Source organism: Xenopus tropicalis, chromosome 7 (genome assembly GCF_000004195.4).
Source record: "Xenopus tropicalis strain Nigerian chromosome 7, UCB_Xtro_10.0, whole genome shotgun sequence".
Classification (NCBI taxonomy): Eukaryota; Metazoa; Chordata; class Amphibia; order Anura; family Pipidae; genus Xenopus; species Xenopus tropicalis.
This window is the reverse complement of record NC_030683.2, coordinates 37,049,139-37,068,750: the sequence shown is the minus strand read 5'-3', so window position 1 is coordinate 37,068,750 and position 19,612 is coordinate 37,049,139. Positions and strand designations below refer to the sequence as shown.

General features: G+C 37.3%; 1 protein-coding gene across 1 annotated transcript in view; it reads right to left on the bottom strand.

Annotated features, from left to right (window-relative positions):
* Positions 1 to 412: 412 nt before the first annotated feature.
* The window catches only part of hectd2 (HECT domain containing E3 ubiquitin protein ligase 2), a 71,785-nt gene continuing 52,585 nt past the window's right edge, over positions 413 to 19,612 (bottom strand). Inside the window, exons 7-21 of the mRNA NM_001112937.1 lie at positions 19,513 to 19,558; positions 18,331 to 18,440; positions 17,024 to 17,172; positions 15,838 to 15,961; positions 13,782 to 13,878; positions 11,530 to 11,637; positions 10,231 to 10,363; positions 9,913 to 10,001; positions 8,594 to 8,752; positions 8,004 to 8,078; positions 7,380 to 7,467; positions 6,217 to 6,323; positions 5,915 to 6,030; positions 3,530 to 3,673; positions 413 to 980 (exon numbers count right to left, since the gene is read on the bottom strand). Coding sequence (NP_001106408.1) covers positions 860 to 980; positions 3,530 to 3,673; positions 5,915 to 6,030; positions 6,217 to 6,323; positions 7,380 to 7,467; positions 8,004 to 8,078; positions 8,594 to 8,752; positions 9,913 to 10,001; positions 10,231 to 10,363; positions 11,530 to 11,637; positions 13,782 to 13,878; positions 15,838 to 15,961; positions 17,024 to 17,172; positions 18,331 to 18,440; positions 19,513 to 19,558 — 1,666 coding nt within the window. The 3' untranslated portion in view covers positions 413 to 859. The remainder of the gene's footprint in view (positions 981 to 3,529; positions 3,674 to 5,914; positions 6,031 to 6,216; positions 6,324 to 7,379; positions 7,468 to 8,003; positions 8,079 to 8,593; positions 8,753 to 9,912; positions 10,002 to 10,230; positions 10,364 to 11,529; positions 11,638 to 13,781; positions 13,879 to 15,837; positions 15,962 to 17,023; positions 17,173 to 18,330; positions 18,441 to 19,512; positions 19,559 to 19,612) is intronic.

The following is a 19,612-nucleotide window of genomic DNA, read 5'->3' as shown; positions in this document are numbered from 1 at the left end:
TCCCTACTGCCTGCTCTTTACTCCCCCCCCCCCGATGTTAACATTCATGCTTGCGTGGGTGAGGTGGACGGCTGTGTTGCCTAGGGCACCCAGCCGAGTTGGCCCAGCTCCGTCTATTCAGCTGTAAAGCAGACAATATGCAATATGGATACATAATGGTATAAAAAAAAACAAAGTTCATTGGTCTGGCAACCACAAGCAGTTTAGCTGTTGCAAACTACAAATGCCAGTGGAAAAGGATGTCGCTACGCCTGCTTAACCAAGGTCAGAGTAAACCTATATGCAGACCATAGATACAGTATTTTGTGTTTTTAAGCACAACACAAAAGGATTAAGCAATTTCTGCCTTCATTAATAACAGTAAAAGTACAAAATCTAAGCAGACCCATCTGCCCTAAGGGGATATATTCCCTTTTTTTTTTTTTAAAATAAATATATTAGCTTTACTGTATTTTAGTAAAGCATAGTAAACTAGCGACAGAATAATGGTCAATTTGGCAACTTCAGTGACCTGCATAAAGTTTTGTAGGAAAACATTTAAATATGTGCCTAAATCTTCAAATACAAACTCCATTACCTAAACCTGCTAGTAAAACAGTGTTGCGAAGACACTTTCTCAGCACATCTGATGGCAAGAAGGATGGCAAATATGCTCACAAGCAGGTTACGAGCATTCCGAATACCTCTCGGCAATGTTGTTTAAGGTCTATCAGTCTATTGTGTCAGAAACCTGAGGCACAAAATAAAAATTTGGACGAGTAGTCTGCTCTGCTGCTCTCAGTGCAAAGTAGTACAAAAATAAATTAAAATGACAGAGGAATTGAGAAACTTTCAATGTTGTAGCAGAGCTGCCACTGTCCTACTGTAGGCCAAATCCTTCAGCATTTGAAATCGCAATTGTCAGCTTCTGTTTTAGTTCCTTCTTCGTCTTGTATGGAGGCAGGCAAAGCTGGTTAAAGCAAGTGTGTGCTATAGGCAACCTACAGGAAACGCAAAACAAATGTTACAAAAATCCAATATTTTTAAAATCATTTACAAATTTTTCCAGTGCCCTGGCACAACGAGGTACAATAAGGTAGCTGGCAGGTAAGGGAATGGGCTTTCAGCCACAGCCATGCCAAGTAGTATCACCATAAGTACCAATACTACTTGGCCCAGTTCTGTCCTGACCTTTTTATTAAGAGAAAACATTACTAATAACATTACTAATAATTATGGTTTCAGCATTTAATAATGACCTTTTAAATATAATAAGATATTTCGTAGGTGTTGTCCATGTTCATGCTGATATGGTTGCTGGTAGGAACAGAATGACAACAGTATTCTTACAATTCACTTCAAACTGGCCATACTATAAAGGGGTGTGAAGCACCCTTACAAGCCCCTTTATTCAAATCGTAATTCCCAAAGGACACACACTGTGAACAGCAACATTATAATATATATATATATATATATATATATATATACACACACACACACACACACACTTCTTTTGAGTGAGCAGCAATTTAGAATAGTAAGAGTTAAACACATCTAGTACATCAGATTTATGTGGGAAATAATGCAGTGTAAGTAGTTACAAATATATTTAGATGTTTTTTTGAAGATAAAAATACAACTTTGTGAAAGCTGCACAAGGAAATGACAGAGATGATTAAATCTGATTAAATTAGCTGAAGAGTCTGTTACATAGAGAATAAAGAAATTCTAGCTTAGTGCTATCGCTGGACCCCCAGCCTACATCACAATAAGCGTCCATTAGATTGTTAAAACCTTTAGTTATTTTACTTTATTTTTGAGTCCAAATATGGGAAGGTTTTTCGTAGACATTACTATACAGGCATTTAAACCTTAAAGGAGAAGGAAAAGCTAATAAAGTTAATCTCAAGCTGCAGGCATACTTTCAGTTCTCTAAATAGTGCCCTTTAGTCTCCCCATATTTCTCCCGTTCAGATAATCAGAAGTCTCATAGGAATAAAAAACCGCTGAGCTCTGTAAAGAAAATTCCCATAATGCCTCGCTCCTGCACCAAGACCCAGACCGGTGTACATGCACAGTTAGTAAGACTATGAGGAAGTTTTCTGCTGATTGGCTCAGATCCGCATTCCTAAGGGGGGGGGTGGGGGGAGTTCTTAGCATTTTTGAGGGAGGGGGGAGCAGGAGAGGAGAGAGCTGCGCAGACTCTGGCATAGGGAAAAAAAAAAAAGAAACAAGAAATCCTGTTTCTTTTGACAGAGAACTCAGAGCAGCGTTTCTGTGAGTGCTTATGGCTGTATTTACATAGACCTTTCTGATAAAGCTTACTTAGTTTTTACCTTTACTTCACCTTTAAATACAAGCAAAAAAAGGAGTGAGTTAAGAATGCAAATGTAGTGTGCTAAGTGCAGTTTACCCACAATGCAGATTTTCCCCCAGAACTTGCATGTAATCGCTGCCAGGGGAAGTTACCTGCCATAATTGTGTCTGATGCAAGTAAACAAGTGACATTGCATTGTGTTTTGACAAATCAAATACAAGTTGCGATCAGAATTTTGTCAGTCAGGATTGCATCATTTTCATTAATCTGCATTTATATGACATTTGCTTGTTATTTGGCACCTACTTGCTACACCTATTACAGGGGACCTGCCACACTAAGAAATAATTCCAAGTTCATTTTTACTAGTTTTGCTTTGCTAATCAGGCACTGTATAAATAATATAAATTGTGCTTCCTTCAGTCTTGGAATTCACAATCCCAGCAAGCACTATTTTGTGGACACTGTTATTAAGGCAAGCTTTACATCATCACCCCAAAATCTTGTTTGTGCACCAGTATGGGGGACCTGATGCGCATGTCCAGGATACACATTATAGTCCGCGAGAAGCGAGGGGGAATGTGAGGAGTGCAATGACATATAGGAAGTGCTGAATGGAAAGTAAAAGTAATTGCCTGAGGCATAGAGGTGGAGAAAATATGATTGACAACTGAGATTTTTAAGCAAGCTTACAGTATAACAGGTATGGATGTTTTAATTAAGAAAAATGGGGTTTCAAGTTTAATTCGAAAAGGAGTTAAAATATACAGCTTTTTATGTCTGGGCGACAGGTATAAGACCTCTTGTAAGCAAGCCACTGTGGGAACCCTAGAATTAGCACCACATTCAGGGTGGCGTTTGCTTCAGGGTTCCCTTGCATCAATAGGTGCACTACTGAAGAAAAGGTGGGACAGACTATATGGAAGTGCAACGAGTGTGTTTAGAGGCAATTACCTTTAATAAACACCATCAACACACAGAATTGCATTCACTTCATTGCAACTGCACTAGTGGATGTGTTTGTAAATGACCTACAAAAAGTTAGCCTTTTATACACCAAGCTTTCTATACACATTAATCCAAGCAACTCCCCCACCCCCTTCCTGTAGCTACTAGTCACCTGGATGCAGAGATGAGCCCCTTTCATCAATATATATCCATACGCAAAACAATTTCCCCTTTAATATCTGAAAGTAGAAATCTGCACAAATGAATAACAGGAACCATTACCAGTTACTGGGTGTCTCACTCTTTGAAATCTTGAAATTTAAATCAGCCATCCCCCCCACTGGTACTCTATCACTTCCTGTGGCAAAGTGTAGCAACTTCTTTTGTAGCTCAAGTGGGAATCCAAGAACAACATCCCAGAAGTATCTGCAATGGAGCACATGCCATAATAAGTGATTATTTGACAGTTAAAGCTGTACAACAATTTTGACTATACAGATAAACCTTAAAGGGGCAGTTCACCTTAACTTTAAGTGTAATGTAAGGAATGCTATTCTGAGACAATTTGCAATTGGTCTTTATTTATTATTTGTGTTTTTTTTAATTATTTAGCTTTTTGTTCAGAAGCTCTCCAGTTTGGAATTTCAGCAACTATCTTGTTGCTAGGGCAACATAGCAACGAGCAAACACAGGAGAAACACAGGAATATGAATAGAAGAGGGCCTAAATAAAAAGAAAAGTAATAAAAAGTAACAATCACAATTGAATTGTACCCTCGCAGAGCAATCATTTTTTGGCTGCTGAGGTCAGTGACACCCACTGAAGCAGGAGAAGGTGGTGGCAAACAACAAAAAAAAAAAACTATTGAAAAAAAACAAAACATAAAAACAAAGACCAATTGAAAGAATAGGACATTCTATAACATATTAAAGGTAAACACCCCATTAAACACTTAAAATCATATAAGGCTAGGGGGCACATTTACTAACCCACGAACGGGCCGAATGCGTCCGATTGCGTTTTTTCGTAATGATCGGCAATTTTGCGATTTTTTCGGTGTCTTTACGATTTTTGCGTAAAAACGCGAGTTTTTCGGCGTCTTTACGAAAGTTGCGCAAAGTCGCGATTTTTTCGTAGCGTTAACACTTGCGCGCAATGTCGCACCTTTTTTGTAGCGTTAAAACTTAAAAGGCGCGACGTTTCGCGCAAGTTTTAACGCTACGAAAAAATCGCGACTTTGTGCAACTTTCGTAATGACGCCGAAAAAACTCGCGTTTGTACGCAAAAATCGTAAAGACGCCGAAAAACTCGCGTTTTTACGCAAAAATCGTAAAGACGCCGAAAAAAATCGCAAAAAATACGAAAAAGTCGCAAAATGTTTGTTTCCAATCAGAATTTTTCCAATTCGGATTCGAAATCGTGTCTTAGTAAATCAGCCCCTAGGTGTGTATCCCAAACAGTCGTAAATTATAATGGAACACAAACAATACGATGGAGACTGCGGACTCCCTGCAAAATATTTACTGCTCCTCTCAAAGCAGCCACCATAACCTTGGAGATAAACAAGGGGAGGTGCTTCTCATGCAAAAATACCATTTAATAAATAAAAACAAGAAAAAATGCACTTTCAAACAGTCCATATAGAAATGCAGTTTCGGTGGTTGGTGAGGGACAGATTCACCAGCCAACCAAATATAGCGAAATAAATAAAGCGCACATACATGGAATAATGCATTGAAAGGTGCAACGTTTGCCACTTGACTATAAACCTGTAGCAACCAATCATCAAGTAGCATTTACTGGTCAGCAAACATCTAAATAAACATGGGCAAGCTCTGTGTCTATTATTACATTACTCTGCTGTACTCTATATACAGTATGCTGTTCCACTTGTTTCACTAATGGAATTTGTCCCCGAGAGTCTGTAGTCTTGAGATAGATTTGTGCTATATTCTAATGGAACACCAGCTATCCCAAATGATTTCTCCAGACATGTTTCAAGCTTGGTTTTTCTAAAACACGATCTGCTACTGCATAAAAATCAGGTCAGCTTTATCCTCCGAGCCTTCTGCTGACATTTAGCCTGCTGTAGCATCAGATGATACCATGGTCGGACTGGGCGGCCCAGACCTGACCCTTGCCGGGAAGCCCCGGTGGGCCCTTCACCCCCCAGTCCGACCCTGAATGATACATTGTACCAGCAAAATACAGCATGATAATGTATCCAAAGGCCAAAAGATCAATTTCAATACTAGAACAGTATAAGGCTTCTATGGCACAAACGTTTCTCTGTGGTGCTGGGTGAAAATCACTTGCACAGAAAAGCCCTCTGGTGTCAAATATTGCGTCAGTGGCTCTGAAAAGGCCTCTACTTTCCTAGGCTAATGCTACATTTAGAGAGTAGCAGCTTCTGATTGCAGCTGGAAATAATTTACATTGCTTCTTATGGGGACATAATAGACTGCTTGACCCGAAGAAAGCAACAAAACCTATTTCATGTCAGCTACAAGTTTGTTAACTTTGTGAGCCACATTAACCTTTGTAATAACTAACATGTAAACCATTCAATTGATATTCTGAGTAAATCCATCCTATTATGTACTGTAAACCAGTAAATCTTTTGATGCTTGGTATGAACAGCTTTTAAAGCAAGTGAGTGCATCTCACCTCACAGTGACATCTGTCTTTAAATATCCATCGTACTGAGTGCTTCTCTGGAGCGCATGCATGTCTAATTCGGGACTTCCACAAACAAGAATTTCTACCTCTTCTGGACGAAGTAACTTTAAAAAAAAAATTGTAATTATAGATTTGGTTAGATTCTCTTTAATTAAGAAATACAAATAACTTGTGCAGGGTGCTCATCTCCATTATTGCAGCTAGCAGAAGCCACCTGGAGACACATTCCCAACTGAGACATTTTATGGCTATGGCGCAACCGTGCACAATATTTTAATATTCTCACATACCATTAATGCGTTGGAAGCACAAACACTATGGAATCCATAATAGAATGCTGAAAACTGTTTGTAGATTGACTTGTTGAGGAGAAAGTCTACATAAAGTTGGACATACTCTAAAAAGTAAAGAGAAGCAAAATCTTGTCAGTGCATTTTTACACTTACTGCCACTATCATTTCCAATACTCCAACCAAAGGTGCGTGGACACCTGCCAGTCCAATACCTCATTCCAAAACCTAGGATACTAATATAAAGCTGGTCCTCCTTTTCTGATAAAACAGCCTTTACATTCTACTCTTCCAGGCCTTACACTAGGGGGCACATTTACTAATCCACGAACGTCCAAAAAGCGTCCGAATGCGTTTTTTTCGTAATGATCGGTATTTTGCAACTTTTTCGAGCGCTCAATACGAAAAAGTCTCGACAATTTGCGAAATTTGTAATGGCTATGAAAAAGTCGCGACAATTCACGAAAGTCATAATAGCTATGAAAAAGGAAGTCGTAACGGCTACGAAAAAGTCGCGAAATGTTAGTTTTCCAATCTGAATTTTTCCCATTCGGATTCGTGGATTAGTAAATCAGCCCCTAGGTGTTGGAACATTGTTGGTGGATTTGCCTCCATTTATTTGCAAGAAATTGGGCACTAATGCTGGGCAATCAGGCCTGATTTAAATCAGCGTTCCACAGGTGCTGGGTTGAATTCAGGGCTCTGAGAAGGCCAGTCAAGTTCTTTCACATCTGTGTTAGTAAAATCCTGTATGAGCCTCACTTTGTTCATAGAGGTATTATGGTGCTAAGACAGAAAAGGGCCTTCTCCAAACAACTGCTACAAAGTAGGAACAGTGCCCTGGGCAACAACACAACCTCACCAGCGGCTCTGCGCATAAGCAAATGAAACTGCAAAACTATGCATGAACCCAAGCGGTAGGAGGTGGGAGAAGTGAACTACAAGGGGTCTAGGAGTAGCAACAGAAGAGATATGTGCCTAGAACCCCCCCCCAACAGTTGCACCATAAGTGCATCTTCTGTCTAATTCTAGTTCCAGTGTGGAGCAGGAACTACAGAATTGTGAAAAATATAATTTTATTGTGTACCATAAATGGTTAATTCCAATAATTAGAACAGGTGTCCAAATACTTTTAATAGTAGTCATTAAATAGTCATATTTACCTTTTCTATTCTGATTGGTTACTGGTATTTTATCTCCACCAGGCTTGAGATTGTATGATTTTATTGTTCCAAACTCTTCCTGAAAAACCTTAGAAAAAATGAAAACTATTAATTTAATAAAAAACATTACAAATCTCCAAAGACATGAAGAACTCCTTATGATATAGAAAGAGACATCTGCTCTAGTACAACAGAATACAAGTGACTAAGTACAGTAAGTAAAAGTTGTTCATTCACTTTATAGTCCAATTTTCATTAGGTATTAAAAAAAAAATAATGGGACATTGTAACATTATAAGGAACACTACCAAAGTCATAATCTTCAAAAAATTGCTGGTCTCTGGCACACATGGCATAGATCCATGAGTGTAATGGCAGAAATTTTGCCTTTTCTCTGCTGGTATTTTTACACGTTGCACCTTACCCCAGAGGTTGCAAAGCATGGCTTCCCCTGGATTATCCCCCAACATGCTACTTGCACCATATATTAATCCTAACCTTATATATTTTTTTTCCTGTAGGGTCCAGCAAGTTTCCCTTCGAACGTAAATGTCCAATAGTATTGTGTGTATGTAAAATGTGTGGTGGCCTATAAGTACACTCTGTAAATTAATGGTAACTCACCTGAAATGTTGAATAAAAATCTTCTTCCACGTTACCATCATAACATAGAAGTTCATTTAACCCATGAGCCAGCTCCTAAAAACCACAAATGTAGTTAGTGATTTACAGTGTATAGCTTTTGTAAACAGGTATTGTCTCTCTAATCAGTTTTATTGTATATATACGAATACATTCAAATTGAAATTAGAAATCATTGTGCAAGTCATATGGTCTAATATCCACTTAGAATTAGATTTTATGTAATCGTATTCTAAATAGGACACTGCTCTTAAATCTTCTTTAGATGACAGAAGAAACCACAAAACAGTTCATTTATGAATGCAACTGCAGTAAGCAATATAGGCAACATTCAATTATGATTGCAAAACACCATGTTTTTTAACCCTTAAAGAGGAGTACCCCATAATTCCAGTGCACTGAGTCCACAGCAGTTATATCCAATGAGTCAAAACTGATGCAAATGCACTTGCATTTGATATTCAGCATTTTCAAAGTGGGAACTACTGGAGCACTTATCCAAAATAGCAGTTGCATTCTCTTCACTGGCCTATTGACGCAACCCACATACACATTATAAGCTTATTACTTACTGGCATGATCTGATACAAGTCATCAAGAGTGACAGGTGCAATGCCAACAGGCATGTTCTGGTCACAAGGAACAATGGGAGGACTCAGCAGCTTCTTGTAACAGCATGGTGGAAAGCGGATATCTAAAGTGATGCTGTTATATACAGCTAGACCCATCAGCTTGGAATGGTAGGTACAATTAAGGCCAATGTAAAGCAGCAAAAAGCATAAGATTATTGGTAAACAAGAAGTTGAGGGAAGGTGTCACCAATAGAAGTTATAATGATCCTATCCTCATTTTCTGTAAAATTACATATTGTGGCCCTGTAGTCCCTCTTATATAACACTTGTGGCCTTGGTTGAATATAAGAAACTCACTGTAATAGAGGCTGGCATGAGATGGTGTGCCAGAATAATACAACTATAGTTCTACTTACAATTAGTTGTATTACAAAAGCTAACAATAAGTAGCTTCCAGTTTGAAGGCTATTTAAGTTATTTGTATCAAAGAGCAGCTGAAAGTGGTGCAGTATCCTAGCTTCATGCACTGTTCTGTTGTAATGGTTGTACAGGTATGGGGCCCGTTATCCAGAATGCTCAGGACCTGTAGTTCTCCAGATAATGAGTCTTTCCCTTTTTACACTATACTTTACGTCTACTAAAAAAAAAAAAACCAATAACAAGAATTAAACCCAATAGGATTGTTTTGCCTTCAATAAAGATTCATATCTGTAATGTCACCCACTGTGACCTATAGCACTTATATTTGCCTATTTGTGTCTGTTAGTTACCCTCCCATATAGATTGTAAGCTCTACGGGGCAGGGACCTCCTTCATCTTGTGTTTCTGACTCTTATTGCAACTGTACCTTGTATTTATTTGTATTTATTGTTGTACTTTGTATTTATCCATTATCTTTAACCCCCCTGTCTGTATTAATGAATTCTACTGTACAGCGCTGCGTACATAAGTAGCGCTTTATAAATAAAGATATACAATACAAAATACAATATCTTAGTCAGGATCAAGTACATTACAGTTTTATATTTAAATAAATGTAATTATTATTATTATTTTTTTTTTTAATCAATCACTGTTGCCCTGTTCTATTTTTCCCTTTTAATCTGCCCAAAATAATATGGATGTGTATAATAATATGGATGTCCCACCACAAGGTTAAATAAAGGTGTTTTCCAACTCAGCTTGTTTCAACTTTGCCTAAACTGACTTAAACAAGCTGAGTTGTAAAACCAGATCCCAGAACCATTCTGAATTGTAGCTAGAATTGTACTGGGAAAAGAACTTCTAACAGAAAGCATTTACTGTAATAAAAAGGATACAGTTCCAACAAGTCGAAACTCTGAATAGTTGTCGCACTTAAAGCTGCTAAACCAGTGGCAATTTGAATCCTTGTGATATGTAAACATGCCTGTTAAATATAAGCACAACACTGTATTTTAGCTTTTAATTGTACAATATATGATAAACATGACAGGGTGTACATATTTATACCCAGGAATGTATTTAGTTCTGAGCTATTAGGTGGGAACAAATATATTTCATTTCAGATTAATGCAATTGGCCCTAATCGTCTCAGAAATAAAGAATTTTTCAAAGCCATTTTTACTGTTTTTCCAAGAGTTAATACTTAACATTACCATAGTCTGGGTGGAAAATCTGTCTGATGAGCAGGAGAAACCACTCTTTGGTAAGGCCACCCATGTCAAGGCCAGCCTCCCCCATAAATGTGACCTTCAGCTTTTTCTTTAGATCGGCCCTTTTTCTGGTAAGCTAAGAAAATAAACAAGATAATCAGGGAAACCACAAAGCACTGAAAGTTCTGTGATAATTTTATTGTTGAATTTTCATGCTAAAAACTGCCTTTGAAAAATAAGTTCTTATTATTCTCAGCAGCTACAAACCAGCTCTGTACCGTGCTTATAATAACAATAAAATATACAGCTGTACCTCTGTACAAAAAAAGGATTTTGTCAAATTCTGAATTATATTTAAAATTATGAAGGCCTTTAACATCTTTGATATGCACCTGTAACTGGCCGAGAGGCAGTGGTGCAACAACAGACGAAGCAGACTGCTCCCTCTATAGCTCTAAAAAAATCCCCATCATTTATCACTTGCAGGGCAAGCACTTTGCACCCTGCCTGTGAGTGAGTGCTCACATACATTAGTGGTCTAAAGCACAAGGAATAAACAGCAAGAATAAAGAGCTGTGTGCAGCGTAGGCATCCCACCCCATCAAGTCCTATAACTTGTGTGTTATTTTTAATCCAGCATGAGGTGCAAAGTGCAGCATGACCCCAGATGCAAGTTCTTGAATAAGCAATAAGGGCTGTGATTTTGCACCCTTTTGTGCTCTAGCACTTGCATTCGGGGTCACTGTCAATTATCCCTACATTCTCTTATAATGATTTGATACATTTAATAAAAGGGAACCAAGGAAATAAGCTATAACAATATAGCAATTAAAGGACCAGTAAAATCTAGTAGTAGATAAATATAATGTGCTGTTACTTTGAAGAGGTTAAATGCCATTCATGGCTCTGAGTAGACTGAAACATTTCTCATATAAAACAGTAGTTTGTTTGTAGGTGCTCAATTACCATCCTTTTTGGAAGAAGCAGGTTGAACTACACAACAATGTAAATCAATAAAAAATATAACTTTATGGAGTTTCCCAGTAAATCAGAAGATGGCAAACTTTGACTATGGAATCATACATTATTTCAGAATTTATATTATTTATTAACTTTATTTTCCAAGGACTATAAATGCCCCCTAGAACTGCTGTATTCTCTTGCCAACTGCCATGTTACTGCAGAGGTTAAACAAATCCTTGCAGCAGCCACACAGAAGCTACGTCTTGCAACCTCAGTGACAAATAGTAATGCAGGCAAAATCAAAATAGCTGCTATAAGTAGGCAGTGGGATGTAGGTACCTCATCAAGTGAATCACTGACTAACTGCAGCCTTCTCACTTTGATATTCAAGAACAGCATGTTCATGTCAGGTTTTTGCCGTCGAGAAACTTTGTCCACAAGGCTTTGCTACAAGAATGTAAACAGACTGTTACAATCATACAATTCAAATACAAAAATATATAAAGCAACAATAATATGGAAGTGGTTTCTATGGGACTGGTAGATGGCAAACCAAGCAAATTCATTATCTTGCATCCCTTGAAACCAACCCTAGAGGGAGAACACCTTGCTCTAGAGTGTAGAGTGGTGCCAACTTAATTAAATTAGGTTATTGAGACACATTAATATTGGCTGTGTGTGGAAAATATGCCAAAACAAGTAACTATTAGTAGCCAAACAAACCCACCAGAACACTGTACTACTTTTTTGTAAATAAAAGCATGGATTTATATCCACAATCTCTTGGGCCTCCACTTTATCCTTGCCTTCTGACTGAGCTTGCTGATTTGGAGGAAGAGGCAGTCCATGCTGGCAACCTAAACACCATTCCAGCCACAAACAATCAATGCCAACCCTATATAAACTGATTAATAAAAAGCCGCAGCAAATAGGCAGTGGTTGGAATCAGGTTTGTTGGTAGTGGGGTAGTAGATGTATCAGCAGCAAAGATGGTCACTTCAGCTTTTGCCAGGCAGGGCTGCAGGCAACTTATACTACAAATAAATGTTCTGTAGTCAAAGATATGGAGGCAATGATCTCTACAAACTAATTCTTAAAGGTGTTGGTTACCAGGCAGTGGGCTGAATGAGAGGATGCTAAATAAATAGGAGAGGGTCTTGATAGAAAGATAAGTAGTAGAAAGTAACAATAAGAATAAAACTGTGGCTGCTGGGGACAGTGACCCTCATTTGAAGCTAGAAAGAGGAAGACGATGGCAAATCATTTTAAAACTATAATAAATAAAAAAAGAAGGCGCTGACTAACAACTAAAGGAACCTAAAAGTTAATGCAAATTTCAATTAAATGTTTAAAATACAGAATTAATCCCAATTAAAATAAAACTTGGGCTTAAGAACAACTTGAGAGTGGTTTAATTTGGAACTATCCCCTGTAAATTAAAAAACTTTCAAAAATATAACATTTTCTAAAACCTGGCTGGCAAGAGTCTATTAACTAGGTGTCAGTATTAAAACATTAATAAAATATTTACAATATCTAAACTTGTAAATGTTAACAATAAGAGCAATGGCACAAGGCGCTATTTTTAGTAGCTCAAACAAACAGGGCAAAGTGCCCATTGTCCTCTGTGCCAACAGCCTGAAAGTGCTTGTTCAATATACTGTTAGGGCTACTTCAAAATATGCAGCAGGCAAAATGGCTGAAATTGCCCTAAGTGCCATTGCCCTAATATTGGCACAGTAGACATTTGTATAGTGTTGCATAACAGGATTTGTAATGTGTGTATTTCCAATTGATTGCTACTGTTACACAAGCTGGACCTTGCTTGTATCTGATTTAGCTGTTTAATGAGTACAGTGTTTCCTCCCCATAGGCTGCCTCCAAAACCACTACTGACTGAATTTTGTAGAGCAACTGCTTAAAAAAACCTTGGGATTCACACTGCAACCATGTTTATCTGCAGCTGCAGACCTGTTTCAACCCATATAGGTATATACACAAACAAAAAAGAATATTAGCTAATTTACCAATGGTACAGGTGCACATGTAAAAGTGCGCACTTTCACACAATCAGTTGGACGTAATTTGCTGTGATCTAAATGTTGCTCTTTATTGCAGCACTGTGTCCCGTTCATTAGTCAACTGATACAGGTTTCTCCCAACCCATACACCTCCCAGGTACCTCCCTCTCACAATAGTGTAGCACAAGAGCAACAGTGGGCTTCCTCCCCTGTCCAATTACAGACTTCTACTCGGTTATCTGCACTAACCTGCCATTTAACAAACTGTCCACTAATGGACACACTAACCTCAATAACTTCAATAAGCAAGGTGCAGAAAACACTTTTACTTGGTTTTTGCACAGTAACCCATTTTTTGATAAATTAAGCTGTGTGTGTATTATATATATATATTAACTGATCTCATTTTGATCTCATTGTGATATATATATTAACTGATCTCATCTCATACCTGAACAGTGCTTTTATATATATTCCACTTATGTATCCCCCAGTACAAAATTATCTATGAAAGTAAGGGAAACATTTTCACTTTAACACTAAAATAAAATTGTTTAAAGTTCTCCTTACCCGTGCTATACTGATCATTTGCTGCTCAGAATCCTTCTGTATAATTACTTTTTTGGCAGCAATAGATATAATGAATGGGAATTGACAGAAAGAGAATCTGTAATATCAACAAAAAGAAAAAAAAGCTATCAATATACACATACATGTAATACCATTAACATTTTCTGGCGATAATATAGTTATAACCACAGGGGTTCCTAATACAAAAAACCTATAAAATAACACAACTGTGAGTACTGTGTTCCCCTATAGATTTAGGAGGCTTGGTGGACATGAATAGCAATGTATGCATATTAGGTACAAAGGGGTAGGAAAAATAATTAGGATTGTAAGCTACAAATACACACAGTGAGAAGTAGAAGATGCTTTCCCGAAGCCTAAATACATAGAGAGACAGATAACAGAGCAACACGAATTGTGATGAAACTCAATACCAACAGCTGTTTCAAAACCCAGAACTATATAAAAGTTATAAAAGTTCATGTGAAAATAAACATCATGTCAAAAATTATTTCTCTATAAAGAAATCAATCAAGTTAATTATTATACAGCAAAACAAATAAGTGGGTCCCTCTATTAGATGTTGCATGACTACATGTCAGCTATTATTGTTGTTACAAGCCTTTATCTTGAAACGCTATAGAGAAAGCTTCAACTTATGGGAAGGCCATCTCCCAAAGACTCCAATTTATATTTATAGTTATTAGAAGCAAAACAATTCTATTGGATTTATGTAATGTTTAAATAATTTTTTAGTAGACGTATGGAGATCCAAATTATCTAGAAAACCTTAGTTCCCAAGCATTCCTGTTCAAACATACCTGTTCAAACATCACATCAGATGTACCGGTACCATTTGTATTTTAGAAGTCAGAAACTACAGTGATATTTCAAGCAGTGACAAATTATATAAACATACTACTTAGTGCTGTGTGGTATAAGGTGCCACCATGTGGTCAGCAGATGTTATAATATTCATACATATTATTCCAGTGTAATGCCTATTCATCTATACCAGTAATATTCCTATTCAGTTTATTTATCAGATAATTTCCTGATATTACTGTTTAAAATTGAATTTTTTTCTTCCTCTTTTAATCATATACAGTCTACTGTATTTAGATAACAATAAAGGACATTTAAAGTAAAATGTGACCTGCAAGCAAAAAACTTTAATATAATTAAACATCACATCTCTCTGTTTACTTCCATCCCGAGGCTACAACACTGCCAATTTTTTCAACCCCCCCAGCACTTTCCAGTGGTGAAGCATCTGTGTTCTTGCACACACCACATGAAGCCCAGCAGACATCTGGTACATTTGACACTTCTGTTTGCTTTGCGCACGTCATCAGACTGTCTGCCAGGCACACTGCAGAGTAACTATGCACAAGCACTTCAAATGAAGCCTGGGAGGCATGAACTAAAGCAAGTATAGTCCTAGTAAAAGCAAAATATGCTGGTGGTGATAAGAAGCATATATGTAAATAACAGGTATAGAGCATTAATTGTAAGACTACAAAAGACAACAAAAAACATGGAAAAAACACTGGAAAAATTACACAACAAGGAACTGTATATTAAAAGGGCAAATAAAGTGTTTGTTATACATTATAAAATTTAATTGTACCACAGGGCTGCTGGGGAAACCAACAACAAACTCTCATAACAGAGAAAGATAAAAGTGAGTGCTGTACAGCATGTCCTTCATTAAGGGTACTTCCCTTAATGCCTCTCCACTCTGATCTGCTTTAAGACACTGCGTTGCCCTGGGTGCAGACACACTGACTGGATTTCAGCACCAGAGCTCCTGAGAATGCCTTTCTGAACTGAAATCCGCTCTGCGTGTCTGCACCCAGGCCTACGCAGTGTCTCTGGGTGCAGATACACCATAAAGCAGATCAGAGTGAAGGGGTGGTTTGCTCTGTGTGCAGCAGCCTAAGACTTGCCTATCCCACTCATACTCGCGGTTACACTGAGCCCTCCAGGTACCAAATCCCACTGAGACCTGTCCAGCCTGGTTTGGGTAAATAGACAGGAAAACATAAGGACTAACCTGTGAGAGTTTCCATAGAACTGCCACGTCTGATATTCCTCCATGAGATCAATATGATCCAAAGTGGAGTTATAAAAATCAGTGTAAGGGATCAGAGGTGGGTTACTAAGGGTATTAGCAGCATCTGTAAAAACAGTATAAATGAAAAAAGGCCTGATTAGATGCACAAACCTTTTAACTCTATATTTACGCATTAATAAATAAAATAATTAATGCATTACATGGGACATCGCCATGGAGACCAGTGCTCTTAACGGTACATTGCAGGGATTTATAATCCCCCAAATTTAAACTGTACTGGCAGATGTACATATACAAATATCCTTATTTCTGTATTCATTTAGGTATTTTGTTCCAACCCCCATTCATTTGCTGCTAACCAATTTTTACAGAGAAACAGGTCAATCCTTCTGTCTGACCTCACAAAATCCAACTTAGCTGTTTTTCCTTACTAAACATGCTTTCTCTCAGCACATCAATGTTCACTTCCTTAAATAGTAAATTCTCTCCCTAATAGAATACAGGTATGGGAGCTATTATTTGGAACCCTGGGAACCTGAGGTTTTTGATCCCCATACCTTAAATCTGATAAATTTAATTTAAACCTTAAATAAAGTCAATATAGCATTCTTTTCCACCAATATGGATTTGTGTTTCTTAGTACCTGGTACTTGATTCTAAATGTTTTTTAATTACAGAGAAAAAGGGGAAATATTTTTCAAAAATTAGAATTATTTGATTAAAATGGGCTCTATGGGATATGGAATTCCTGTAATTCAGAGACTTCTGGATAATGGGCTTCCAAATATGGGATTTGTAAGAAGTCAGTAACTAGATAATAAAGGAGATAATAAAGGTGCCGTAGAGTGAATGATATTTGAGTGATGATTATGTACTTTATAGTCTAATTCTAGATGGTCATGGAAGCTAATTAGACTACATTTATAATTTATTGCAATTACTAGGCACAATGTTTTCCATGAAAGGACAGAGGCTTTGTAAACACATGCCTCAGTTTGATCCCCTCTGTCCCCATCATTTTTTTTTTTTTTTAAGAAGAATAAATTTGATATGCATCCCTCAGTTCTCTTCCATAACATTTCAACAATATTTATATCTCCCAGCACTGTACTTTTAAGAGTTTGTAAGGGTTAAACCCAAAATGATGCTGTAAAGATTTCCATACTTAGTAAAGCAAGAACTTTGGTTGCAGAGGGAATCCACCAGGTACATTTTGCCAAGGGTGGAAATTCTTCGGGCTTTGCAGGAAAGAGTCGTAATGAAATGAACTGCAGCAGCCTGTCCACCAATTGCTTGAAGCGCTTCTGTGACATCCTACAGTAAAGTAAAGAGGGTTTAAATTGTCTTTCAAGAATCTCACTAAATGCAATTCTGATCATATAAAAACACTATAGTGTAACTTGATTAAATGCAGCCATGCATGGGCCAAACAGGCAAGGTATCCAACTCCATAGGCTGAATGGATGGCTATGTATAAGGGGCCATACACTGTGTGGATACCTCTCACTTTCTTACCTGCCAATGCACTGACAGATATGGTGCATCATGAGATTTTCAAAACACAACTGACTGACTTATTATGTGGATATTGGTAAGGGTTGTTTGTAAACACAGCCATTACTGTGCAAAACGTAGATTTACTCCAAGTCATTTTCTTGGTCAGTAGTTTAGAATTATCGATAAGTATACATGGCTCTGTTCTGCATATGAATTAGGTTGTGGGCCTTTTAATGTGGGATTTTTAGAAGTGTATTTATCAATGGGTGATATTTAGAATTCACCCATTAATAAATATGAGTTTAAAAATCCCACAGGAATGAATAGAAAGTGGGTGATTTTTTTCTGTTGTAAACTCTAATCTGACATGTTTATAAATCTGCTCCTTAATCTGGGTAAACCTACAGTATTTGCTATTTGTTTCCTCATCATTTACAGAAAATATAAAATCCTCCATATAATCACTTGTTTTCTTCTATCTAGGATTATCTGGACACACAGATGCTTACTTATGGACCAGCCACATATCAAATAAGTGTTTTCGGCATGGCACTCAGTAACATGTTTGAAACAGCGCCACAATATTCGCTGTTGAGATTTTACGATCACCAAGGAACCACATTAAAGCGATGTCAGTTTTGGGAAACTGTAAAATTCATGCATGAAAACTTGCAAATTGTCTGTGTGGGACTGTGAAAAAAAATAGGCATCCATCCTGGAAAAACACAAAAGCTGGATTCTGCTGTACATAAAGTTATATTCAGCAGCTTCAGCAGCATTTATCAGGGGACCTTTGATTCCCTGGCTGATATGACTTCTAATATTACCTATAGTATCTGCAGAAAATGGACAGAATAAGCTGAACACAGGGAAAAAAGCACAGATAATATAACCGAACCCACTTAAATACAACAGCATCGCTGTTCATGCAAGCCACAGTTCCATCTCCTAGTAATGTACAAATTTGTTTCTTACTTTTTAAACCAGTGAATTAGAAAATGGTTGTCAGTGTCAGAAAGGGTAGCTATTTGCCTTAGCAAATGGGCATAGATGACATAGGTAGATGTACTGCTGAACTGTGGATTCTGGAATAAAAGAAGCAAGACAACAATGAATTTTAGTCCTTTCCATCCACTGTATTGGATACACAGTACAAATACTGTTATACACAATGCTTTGCTCCACCTGATGTATAAAAGTTAGTAATAAACAAGTTTATTAATGATAAACACTATATATAACTATAACACTATATAACACTATAAATAAACACTATACCCTGCATATAAGTTAGTGGAATGCTTATGAAACAACTGCTACAGTCAATATTCACTTTAATATTTGGTTTGCAATGATGTAAGTCTTTCCGTGCAGAGGGTCGGCTCTTTGATCTGTGCAGCACATTGCCATGTAAACCAGCATGTGGCTTAGATCAAAGAGCTGATCAGAAAACTGGAATCTATGGCACAGATGGGGCTGTTATTTATACAGGTACAGGTTTTGTTATCCAGAAAGCTCTGAATTACAGGAAGGCCATCTTCCATAGGATCCATTATAATCAAATTATTTGAGATTTTTTAAAAATATACCCTTTTCCTTTGTAATAATAAAACAGTGCTTTGTACATGATCCCAACTAAGATAAAAGTAATCCTTATTGGAGGCAAAGCAATCCTATTGGATTTATTTAATGTTTAAATGTTTTTTTTAGTAGACTGAAGGTAGGGAGATCCAAATTATGGAAAGATCCCTTATCAGGAAAACCCTGGGTCCAGCCTGGATAACAGGACCAATACCCGTAGATTCTGCCATCTATGACACTTAAGCACTAAGGATTTTAAAATTTGTGACATGAGAATATTTCAACAGAAGACAGACATGGGTGTTCCTCTATACTCAGAGCTTCTTCTCTCCCTCTTTGAAGCATTTACTACAATTATTCTTTGGACCGCTGATTTAGAAGAAGTTTTAAGATCATTTTGTTTCAAAGGCTAGGATCTGGTGACTGGGGAGAGAGACACAGAGGTGTCTGACATCAATGTTTATGAAACTAGTGACTAAATTGTAGCCTTTCTATTGTTCATTTGTGATGTAATTAGTATGAAATGCATAGGTAGATTTACATTTTAAACTAAGATGGTATTTAGGGAATCCATACCTGTGTTAGAATAAAGTAGGCGCGGATGTCATCTTTTGTTCTTGGCCTGAAACAAACAAACATGTAACAATTGCACTACAAAATACAGATTTTCTGCTAT